The 12,045-nt window shown below is 44.3% G+C and overlaps 1 protein-coding gene across 1 annotated transcript in view; it reads left to right on the top strand.

Annotated features, from left to right (window-relative positions):
- Positions 1-12,045, top strand: part of SH3KBP1 (SH3 domain containing kinase binding protein 1) — a 311,149-nt gene that overhangs the window by 224,605 nt on the left and 74,499 nt on the right. The window contains exon 10 of the mRNA XM_058441837.1: positions 10,503-10,610. Coding sequence (XP_058297820.1) covers positions 10,503-10,610 — 108 coding nt within the window. The remainder of the gene's footprint in view (positions 1-10,502; positions 10,611-12,045) is intronic.

Genomic DNA, 12,045 nt, shown 5'->3' with positions numbered 1-12,045 from the left:
TATGTTGCAAAGGAAATTATGAAAGCAATAAATAATTCTGGTATATTTTTTGTGTACAAACTATATAGCCATGTTCCACAACTCTAGGAAGTACCAAATATGAATAGTCACCCTGGAGTTGGGCCAACATGGCAGCATCTGTTGGATGCTGTTCTCTGAAGAAGCTCCAGATAGAAACTTTTTTTTTTTTTTGAGACGGAGTCTCACTGTCTGTCACCCAGGCTGGAGTACAGTGGCACAATCTCAGCTCACTGCAACCTCCACCTCCTGGGTTTAAGCAATTCTCCTGCCTCAGCCTCCTGAGTAGCTGGGATTACAGGTGTGTGCCACCACACCCGGCTAATTTTTGCATTTTTAGTAGAGACGGGGATTCACCATGTTGGTCAGGCTGGTCATGAACTCCTGACCTCGTGATCCACCCACCTTGGCCTCCCAAAGTGCTTGCATTACAGATGTGAGCCACTGCGTCTAGCCCTAGAAACATCTTTTTCTAAGAGGAAAACAGGCCATGCACACAGAGGCCTTTAGGGCTTCTGCCCTTGGTTGTCTTCTATGAAAATCCCCATGGGCCTTCCTGATTCCTACCTTTGTGACACTGAACACCTGTGGAAGTCCTGTTCTCTTACTAGGGACTGAGATTGGTTTAAGGTTTTTTTTTTTCCCCCCTCGTTTCTTAATGACATCTGAACTCAAAAGTTACTTCTGTAGCATTTCCTCACCTATGTGCTGTGAGGGTCGGGTAGTGATTTCTTCAGCTCTCCAGGGTGGATGGGAAGGGCCTTAGCTGGCCGGAATCACCCCTCTGGGCTGATGGCCTTCAACAACCTTTGGCCTCCAGCAGTGTGTCGTAAAAATGCTACTATTTTATGTGTGTGCCATTATCTGAAAAAAGCTAGGTGGCACTAACTTACTGCATGTATTTATCCTTCTGTGTAAAGATGTTCAACAATGGCTCTACTTTACTGTAGGGAATACTTCACCTTCCTTGTTAGAGAAAGGAACATATGACTGGCAAAGGAAACTCCAGGATAATTAAAAACCCTTGTATGTATCTTCATTTCACACATTCTTTCTCTAGGACTTCTTTTGGGAATTAGACCTTGAAATAGCTCAGACTTTTAAAGATAGAGCTGAAAGTTCTATTATATCTAGAATGAAAAAGTCCAGTCTAATTGAAGAAACAATCTTTTTGAGGGAATATATAACTTGGGGTTGCAGCTATTATACCGAGTAAAGGGTAATTAGACTTACCTTCCTGTCATAGACAACTCTAACATTGGCCAAAACATACGAAGTGGCTGTTTTTAGGCATTGGACAGTACATATCACAAGGATGTGATCCTGGAGACAAGGGAAGCATAAAAGTGAGTTTTACATCAACTGTGGCTTTTTGCCTAGAGGCACTTTCTAAATTGCAGCACAGGGCAGTGGAGCCCAAACAAAGAGTAGCAGACTCATTTATTGGATAGAGGAAACAAGTTGTAATTCAGGACTGCTGGAGTGGCTCAAATTTTCAGGGCAGGGAACTGCAAAATAATGAGCTACACACGGAAAGAGTGTCAGAAATGTATAGATCTAGATGATTTGGCCAAATACTAAACCAGGCATCAGTAGGGCAAGACTCCACTAGGCCTGGAAGAAAAAATAAGAACTTGGAGGGGCTGTGAGCTGAGTGGATATCCCAGAGATCACCAGTAATGGGAGATGTTAGAGTTCTAGCTAAGCAGAGTAGAAAAACATGAGGTGCTAAACACTTCTGGCATCCAGTTGAGAACCCAGAAAAGCCAGCCACAGGAACAGCACTACCCTAGACCCATTGTAACAAAGCCTAAAAACCCAAGCCTTGACCAGTCAAGCTGACCTGCAAGTAACCTGCCTACCATAGCAGAACTCAACACTCTTTCAGGGAAGACAACAAAATCTGGTCTTTGAACAATAGCATGCACAGTTGCTCAACAACTATTGAGATAATATAATCACAAATGACTAGATCTATGAAGAAGCAGAAAAATGTGAGGTGGCTTGGAGAAGACATAGGGGTGTTTCTGAGTACAGTTTTCAGGCATTGATACCTGCTTCAGTTAATACTGGCATGCCCAAGAGGAAATGTGTTTACTGTTTTTTGTGTTATCCACCCAGTTTCTTGTTACTAGTTATATAGTATGTAAAAAGAAAAAAGCAAAAGTTAGTATAGCAAAGCCTGTAAATTGTTGCCTGCTAAGAAGCCAGGATTTTTTGTAAGTAGTTCAACTCTGGGTCATGACTTCGTTGTATTACAAAAGAGTGAGTGACTGCCAGTCAGGTGTGGTGGCTCACACCTGTAATCCCAGCACTTTGGAGGGCCGAGGTGGGCAGATCACTTGAGTTTAGGAATTTGAGACTAGCCTGGGCAACATGGCAAGACCCTGACTCTACAAAAAATTAAAAAATTAGCCATGCATGGTGGAGTATGCCTGTAGTCTTGGCTACTCGAGAGACTGAGTGGAAGGATGGCTTGAGCCCGAGAGATCAAGGCTGCAGTGAGCCATGATGTATTTATCCTTCTGTATAAAGATGTTCAACAATGGCTCTACTTTGGAATGCCGCTGCACTCCTGCCTGGGCAACAGAGTGAGGCCCTGTCTAAAAAAAAAAAAAAAAAAAAAGTGAATGATTGCCTAAGCCTTAGCTATCCTGTGATGATGGCATTTGGAATGTAGTGTTTTCTTGAGTGAGCTTGTCCCTAGGACTGTCTCCTCAGGCTTCTCTCTTTAATTTTGGTCTGCCAGGCATTGCTTCTGAGACTGAATAGTAGTCAGTGTAGTCCTCGTTTTTTCTTCTTACCTTATAAACTATGATATGTGGCTGAGCCTCCTTTAGTAACTGATTTATGGGGATGTAGAAAATTCTGAGCAGAAATCCCAGCCATGCAGAATAATTGCATCTCTTGGGGAGGTGTTAACAAGCAGAGGCAGAGATGAGTGCTTCTGGGCTCTGGCTTCCATGGATCTTTCGCTCAATAGCCCCCACCCCTAAGCTCTATGCAGAAGGCGTTCAGTAGCAAATATTAAATGGCTGTTTCCATACTGCTGGTGGATGCTGAGGGTGTGAGGCCCCCTGGGGGCATGCTGAGGCTCACTTAACAGCCTCACCCAAATTGTCCAATACTCACTTTCTCCTCAAATGATATCAGGGAAGGTCAGGAAGAACAGCCATGCTGGATAACTTCCGGGAAATTGGGACTGGGGAGCCTGGGGGCAGCTGACCACCAGAAGTGACTGAGCAGAATACGTTTCTTTTTCGTTTGCATCAAGTGGTGTACCCCTTTTTATGTTTTCAGCTTTTGGTTTGAAATGTCTGTTTCTAAGCTGCATGTTCCCATTTGAACTCAAAGAAGACACTTATAATGCCTGAGAAAATGTGACCTACATTTTTGGGGTAATTTTAAAGTTTTTGCCACAATTTTGAATAAATAATAAATTCAGAACAGATCAGCAGGTAAAGCCTGATCATATAGATGAAGCTTACTTTGTGTAGTAATTCTATACCTGCTTCCCCCTTGTTCAGTTTGACCTCACTTCTGATGTTTGAAAGTGGAGAGAAGTGGAACAGCAGTCTGGAGGAAGATTGGGTCATTCATCTATTCAGTCAACATTTATTCAGAATTGATATGTTCCGGGCACTATGGCAGGAATTAGATGGAGACAGAGGTGTGAAGATAAGAATCCTCATTTTCAAGGAGCTTATCGTTTTCAGGAACCTTGTGACTCAAAGTATGGTCCACGGAGTAGCAGCATTGGCATCACCTGGGAACCTCTTAGAAGTGTAGAATCTCAGACTTGCCCCAGACCTACTGAATTTGAATTGGCATTTTTACAAGATCCCTAAGTGAGAAGCACGCACATTAAAGCTTGAGAAGCGTTCATCTTAAATCACTGACTCTCAGCCTACATGCTGGAAAAACCTAGGGCCATTGTAAAAGCACTGACTTCCTGTGCCCATTCCCCACCCCCAAATTGTGATTTAACAGGTATGAAGTCTGGCCCAGGCATCGGCATTTTCTTTTAAATTCCCAGGTGATTCTAAATGTACAGACAGGTGTGAGAGCCACTCATCTAGTACATGGCTTTGTACTCTTGACAAAACAGCCCAAGATGAGATTGTAGCTCATTCTGTTAACCAACGTACAAGCTAGATGGCAAGTTTGTCTTTTCTACAGATTTGAAGTGCCTAGACTAGAGGTAGGCACACCAGGTCTCACGTGGCCCTCTCTGTGCCCACAGGTTGTATGTCAGGGAGTCACCCTCAGCTGTGTGGAGCACTTCGGCCAGGTTACACGGGGCCATGCTGGCAAGATTGAACAGACTGAGGCCCAATACTGAAGTCTGGGCAAGGCCTCCTTCCTCAGACACACCCCGGGGTCTTGGCATCCCTCCCTTTGGCCCCCCTCCAAGTGTGTGAGCTGCTGCCAGGGGGTTTCACCCGAGGCAGCAGGGACTAGGAGTGGCTCCTTGGCACTCGAAGATGGCGCTGGGTCGCATGACAAATGCACATGAGTGTAATTAAGCAGCTCTCCTGGTCACATTATCCCTCAGGGATTCGGACCAGGCCGTATAATCACAATGATGACAATAACAACTACCAGCTCTTGTGTCACTCTTTATACTTTGCAAAGATTTTCACATGTGTCGAGAAACTGAGATCCAGGGAGCTTTCATCACTAGTGAACAGCTTAAGTGTCACATGGCCCATGCTTGCTCTGTTCCACCTCTCTCTGAGTTCCACTTGAACATATCAGGCAAAATAAGGAATGGCTCCCTTGTGGCAAAGTGAGTTCCCTGTTATAAGCAGTATGCTAGGAGAGAGTAGATAACCTGAGATGTAGCAGAGCATAGAGGCTGGACTACAGAACGCCTAATGCTCTATTCATTCATTCCTTAAAAGGAAAAACATCATTTGCATTTTATAGGGAAAAGTATATGTTACCCTAATATCTCCCTGGTGTTGAGGCATAGAGAAACCATTTTGGCCATTTTAAAGACTTGAGTTTGAAAGAGTAAAAATGATATGTCAGAAATATGATTTCTTTCTATATTCTTGCTAAGGGTTTAGGTCTACTTTCCCCTGAGTTCATGCTAATAGAGCTTATGTCTAAACAGCAGCTTTCTGGAAGCTTCATCTACATGCTGCTCCTTTTCTCATTTCTGCCTCCCACCTCATTCAGAGTTCATCCCCTCACCTGCCTACAATGCTCTTTCTCATTTGTATTAGAGTCTAAAACTCCATGAAGGTGACTGTCGTCTGGAGTTATGCCTGGGGTCCTGGTGTAATTTATTAATAGCGCCCCAGATTTGGAAACAAATTGTAGTACTTGGGCCACGTTACCTCTCTCCTCAGTGGTTAGCTACTGCCTCACCATCCTGCCTTCACTCAACTTCTACCGTCTTCCTTGGGGACATCCACTTCCACCCTGATGGCAGTCGGACCTCACAAGCGGTTGATCACCTGCCCCTCCTTTCTGCCCCTGTCACTCAATGGGTACTGTCTTGCCTCACGCCTCATATCACTGTTCAGTAGATGTTGGAGGGGCAGACTTTGTTCCAAGCTCTAATTCCTGTATATTCTGTTCCATGAGCACAGCTTTTCTCTCTCCCTCTTCTCTTCCTTTACGCCCAGCAAGTCTGCCCTTGACCATTCTCATTGCCTCAGTTCTTGTCCTTGTTCTCTGCTTCCAGGCTGCCCAGCTTGCCTTGGTCCCACTTGTTTGTAAATCCAGCCTAGCACTTCTGCCAGTGTTTCTGTGGCATTCTGATTCACTGTGTCTGCCTCTCCCACTAGACTCTGAGCTTGGGAGCCCCACAAGGACATGATGGTTTTCTTTTCTCCCCTGGATTCATCTCCTATCCTGCACATTTTAGAAGTCTAGCCCAGCCATTGGCATTTTTTTTTAATTCCCAGGTGATTCTAAATGTGCAGCCAGGTTTGAGAGCCATTTTAGGTTCTCAGTAAATAAATTGAGGCCAGGCGCTGTGGCTCACGCCTGTAATTCCAGCACTTTGGGAGGCCGAGGCGGGCAGATCACCTGAGTTCAGGAGTTCAAGACCAGCCTGGCCAACATGATGAAACCTCGTCTCTACTAAAAATACAAAAAAATTAACCAGACGTGGTGGCAGGCGCCTGTAATCCCAGCTACTTGGGGAGGCTGACACAGGAGAATCGCTTGAACCTGGGAGACAGAGGTTGCAGTGAGCCGAGATCATGCCATTGCACTCCAGCCTGGGCAACAGAGCCAGACTCTGTCTCAAATAAACAAACAAATAAATAGAATTTGCTGCTATTTTATACTTCCAAAAGCACAGCCCTCATACAAGTCTCTTCATCTCTCCCATCAAAAGACTAGTTCTTTTGTCTGGTTTGTTGAAGAGGACTTATTTTCACTTCTCATTTTGCTGTCAAAATTATTCCTATTTCCCTTAAATTAGCTTGTATTGCTGGGGAGAAAAATGCCTTGCTTCTCTGTAAATCTCTATCCCACTCCAGGCATCCTGACCCTGTGCCCACTTTCTGTCCTATAGCAGACTCTTTTTTTTTTTTTTTTTTTGGCTATTTTTTCTTGTTTTTTTTTCTACTTCTGCTAGTAGCACTAAATCACACTGGCAGTTTTCTCTTTTGACTGTGCTTATCTCATCCATGGGCCTTGTGTTTATCTCATCCATGGGCCTTGTGTTTATTCTTGTACCAATCAGAACAATTAGACATATTGTGTTTTCCCTTCATGCTTCCCTTCTCTTCTTTGAATTATGCAATGAGTAGCACTGTTAGTGTTTTCCTTAAGAAGCAGAGTATAGATGGGCCATCCAAGCCAGTCATCACCAAGGGGAAATATGAGACATACAATGTCATTATGTACCATTTTCTCCCGTAGGAGTGTATGGGATCTAAAGTTATTCTGGGCCGGGCTCGGTGGCTCACGCCTATAATCCCAGCACTTTGGGAGGCCAAGGTGGGTGAATCACCTGAGGCCAGGAATTCGAGACCAGCTTGGCCAACATGGTGAAACCCTGTCTCTACTAAAAATATAAAAATCAGCCGGGTGTGGCGGTACATGCCTGTAATCCCAGCTACTTGGGAGGCTGAGGCAGAATTGCTTGAACCAGGGAGGCGGAGGTTGCAGTGAGCCGAGATCACGCCACTGCACTCCAGCCTGGGCGACAGAGTGAGACTACGTCTCAAAAAACAAACAAAACAACAACAACAAAAAAACAAAGTTATTCTGGATGGGCTTTTGCTTATTAACATTTTCTGTATTGTTTTTCTCACATGTGAAGCAAAAAAGGTTCTTGGGTTATTATTTGCATAAGACTAAGATGAAGCATGGATTTACACTGTTTAGAAAGTTTGAGCCCAGGTGTGGTAGCTCACACCTGTAATCCCAGCACTTTGGGAGGCCGAGGCAGATGGATCCCTTGAGCCCAGGAGTTCAAGACCACCCTGGGCAACATGGCGAAACCCCATCTCTACTAAAAATATGAAAAATTAGCCAGGCATGGTGGCATGTGCCTGTAGTCTAAGCTACTCAGGAGGCTGATGTGGGAGGATCTCTTGAACCCAAGAAGTCAAGGCTGCAGTGAGCCGAGATCATGCCACTGCACTCCAGCCTAGACAATGAGAGTGTGACTCTGTCTCCCCGCAAAAAAAAGATAGTTGTTTTTGAATGCCTTTTGTGGGCACAGTTCTGTATCAGATGACCTGAAATGAATGTGGAAGGAAGACCAGTCCTCAGCTAAGCAAACCATTCACACATGAAAAGATTTCAGATTATTGCAAAAACTGTTAATGGTTCTCTCCTCTTTTGGTACTAGAGAACTTATTTGATACCTATTACCCAAAGGACCTTGCATAATATTGTATGTCTGTCTTTCCCATACATCTCTAAGCTCCCTGGGGTTAGAGATCATGTTCTCTGCATCTGCATGTTTGAGGTTTGGTGCTTACAGAGCTTAAATATATTTCGCATTTAATAGATATTTGTTGAATTGAATATCATTAAGTGCAAATTAACACTGTACTGAGCATTAGAGAAAAGATAAGGCATTCATCATAGTTTCTTAAAGGTGAGTTTCAAGTTGAGTTTTGAAGAAACCTAATTCCAAGAATTAGGGTCAAAGAAATTCTACTCCCAGCTTCCTTCATAAGTTTTTCTGGTATTATTGATGATGTTTGTAACATCCTAGGGTCAGAAGAACCTCAGGAGCCACCAAATCCTGCCACCACTCCTGTTCATAAATCCCTTCTTTGAAGCTGATGCTAGTATTCAGGAGGTGATGTGACATGGGCAGGACCAGACTATCTACTTGGACTTCTCACTGTCATTTTTCCAGAAAGATAAGCATCCTTTCATGTTGAAAGACTTTTGGACCTTTGTTTTGTTCTGGGTAAATCTGAACTTGATACTTCAATGATCTTTGTTTTTTTTGTTGTTGATTGGGGCTAGAATTTATAGTCTGTGACTAAGAACTGATTTCCAAAATCTGCACTCTCTTCCCTAAGGGGTCAGCTTATCTTTGTAACAGATACCACTGGGGCAGTGGAAGGTGGTGATGAGTTACTTCCTACCTGAGGTGGGCCTTATGCTAACTTACAGAGAATCCCCATGAGTTTAGGCAGATAGAGGCCATCCTGTTCTACAGTAATTCAAGTATTGGACTGCAGGAGATCGCAGAACTCTCAGGGCTAGAAAGAGTCTGCGTTGATTCTACAAATACTTATTATATGAGGCATTGTGTACATGGCTGGGGGTATAATGGTGAAAAGTCAGACGTACTCCTCACCTTGCTGGAATGTATGATCTAACAAGGTACAAATGAGCCATACAAGCCATGGCTCTCCCAGGGCCCTACAGCAAGGTCTTGGGCCAGCTGCACTTCTGGTACTTGAGCCCTTTTCTAATCCCACTGGTGTCGTGGAGACCATGGGTTCTCCATGGGCCCTGAACATGATCTCCTCTCTTTCTCTATCACCTTCTTGCTTTCCCTTATGTGTTACCAGCAGGTTTTTTGTTTGTTTGTTTGTTTTTTGGAAAGCCTTTTCTCATTTTGGGCTTCAGCTGGAAGTTGTTGATCACAAGACTTGGGAGTCTGCAATAGGACAAAAAGCAGGCACAGAGTCAGGATGCCTGAAGTGGGATGGAGATTTACTGATTACAGGGATTTTATTCAAGGAATTTTATATTTGACAGTGGTGTGTATATTATATGTATACTGGGCAGGAAGCGATGCCCAAGTGAGGAGGTTTACAGTAGGCTGGATGAGTCCTGGATCAGGTGGTAGAAGTGGAATTGGACTCGGAGGACAAATGTGAGACATATGATAAAACTCCAGCAAATGGGACTTCCAACCAGTTGAAAATGGGAGAAACTAGAAGTGGTTTTTTGGCATGAGGTTGTGTGCCCAGGAGAACCACGAGGCCATTAGGCTCATGAAAAAGGCCAGGCTCTTGCCATTTTTGCTCATTGTCCTTTCTCTAGCACCTGGCTCAGTGTCCAGCACAAAGTAGATGCTTGAGAAATGTTTGGTGAATGAATGAACAAAATAGAGATTATCCAAAGGGAAGCAAGTTCACTCTGGAAGAATGAAGAGCCTTATTCATTCATTTAGGATGCCAACTTTGCATCCTATAAAGTGGAGGAAGGGATTTTCATGATGGCAACTGTGCACCATCAACATCCAAAGGAGAAGGTGAAGGAGAGCAGTGCATTAATGAGCTTGTGTAAAGTGTGATTTTTCTTCTGGTTGGCTGACTGTCGCAAAACCTTTTTTCAATATTGACAAGCTTTGTGACAGGCTAATCACATTTATGTGTGTGATATTTTCTAAGCCATATTTGCAGTTAATGAAATACTTCTATTTCAGTAAAATTATAACGAAGAAAACACATATTCTCCCATCCTTAAAGAAAAAAGAAAGGCTGGGCGCAGTGGCCCATGCTTGTAATCTCAGCACTTTGGGAGGCCGAGGCGGGTGGATCACCTGAGGTCAGGAGTTTGAGAACAGTCTGGCCAACATGGTGAAACCCCATCTCTACCAAAAAATACAAAAATTAGCCAGGCATTGTGGCACGTGCCTGTAATCCCAGCTGCTGGGAGGCTGAGGTGGAGGAATCGCTTCAACCCAGGAGGCGGAGGTTGCAGTGAGCCGAGATTGCACCACTGCACTCCAGCCTGGGCGACAGAGTGAGACCCTGTCTCAAAAAAAAAAAAAAAAAAAAAAAAAGAAAGAAAAAAGAAGACCTTATTGATTTAGGGCATCTAAAAGCAGCACTGGGTTTTGAGTTCCAGCTGGCAATGTTAAGCGGACTTAAGCTTTTGTTTTCCCCTCTGACATTGGGGTTTGTGCTGACTTGGTAACCATTGTCTCCTTAACACGGACCTCCAGGAAAGGGCCTCCATTCGCTTGAAAAGGGAGGTTAGACCCCTCTGGAGACTGCTTGCCCCCATCTCTCACTCTCTGTTCTCCTGTTTTCTAGGACTGCATTGACGTAGGCTGGTGGGAAGGAGAGCTGAACGGCAGACGAGGCGTGTTCCCCGATAACTTCGTGAAGTTACTTCCACCGGACTTTGAAAAGGAAGGGAATGTAAGTCTCCTTCACTTTGATTTCAGTGGAGTTGTGGCTCCCAAGTTGGGACTTGGGATGGGGGAAGTTTGATATAATGTTGAAGAGCACTGGCATTTGAACATTCAACAGACCCAGATTCTGAGCCCTCGGCTGCCGTATACTCTGTAACAAGTTTCATCATAGGATGCATCTGTTAGCTGGCAATAGTGATCTCTACTCTGGGGTTGTTGCATACATAAACAAGATAGTGTGTGTAAAGCACTCGGTGCAGCACTGGCACATTTCAGCACCCAAATAAACTGTGAGAACCTTGGGTGCTCTTTTTGGTAAGTGGACTGCCAGCATCCCACGTAGCATGGTCCTTGCGGGTGGGAAAGTAGCCAGTGTTGTGGAAGTGGTTGAAAAGCACATTGTAAGGCTGAGGATGCAGGGCGAGGCCTGTTAATCTTTCTATACTATATGTGTACATGTGTGAGTACACCCACACATATTCGTTTATTAGTATATACACATCTCTCATCCACGGTTTCTCTTTTGTTGTGAGAGCCCATTTGACTATGCCACTGTTTAAATCAGCCACTGCATCTGTGTTTGCCTCACTCCAGGTGTATTCTTTCCCTGCTGACGATGTAATAAGAAATATTGGGAAGTTAGAAGCACTTTCCAGTATAAGGGGGCAGCAATCCCATATTCAGGGTTCTTTGCCCAGGCTTTTGCGTGGCCTCTGCCCACCTTTCCCAGCCTCAGCCCACTTCATGTCCATGGGGACTCTGTTACTGGACAGTGCTGAGCCAGATCTTGCCATGGCACGATTCCAGTAGGGCTGAGGTGTGGGAAGGATAGCTACAGTGCTGGTGGCTTCATTGCCAAGGATACTAAAGTAGCATTTAATGGAATTTGTGCTGCTTTGATGAATGGATGTAATTGTTTAAGAAGCTAGATGGTGTTGGCACCTGCCGAGATTATGGCCCATAGACCATTAGGTTGGTTTAAGGGCTAAGTTAGCCACACTTTGTAAGCTTTTTGATTGCTTGCTTTCTTGTATTGTTTAGGTGAAGGATGTTCTGTTCCACACCTGTTATTCTCTCTTGGAGTCTGAGTTTGGGTTCTAGAGAATCTGGATTCTGGTTCTTAATGTTCCCTAGATTCTTGATACTTAAAGTGAGATCCATGGACCAGCAACAGCAGCATCACCTGAGAGCTTGTTAGAAATGCTCAGACCCCACCCCAGTCCTGGTGCATCAGAATCTGCATTTTAACAGCGTTCTCTGGTGATTTGCTTGCATATTACAGTATAGGAAGCACTAGTGTAGAAGCAGGTGTCTAAGTGATGACAACCCACCTTCTGGTTTCCTCCCCCATCCCCCATATTTTAGGAGGGAAATAAATTCACACAACAGAGAAGAGCTCATCATTCAATAAGAAAATTTTCCACCAAGCAAAGTCACTTGAA

This window comes from Hylobates moloch, unplaced genomic scaffold (genome assembly GCF_009828535.3).
Source record: "Hylobates moloch isolate HMO894 unplaced genomic scaffold, HMol_V3 SCAFFOLD_7, whole genome shotgun sequence".
Classification (NCBI taxonomy): Eukaryota; Metazoa; Chordata; class Mammalia; order Primates; family Hylobatidae; genus Hylobates; species Hylobates moloch.
Note: the sequence above shows the minus strand (reverse complement) of the source record. Positions and strands in the feature narration are given on the sequence as shown.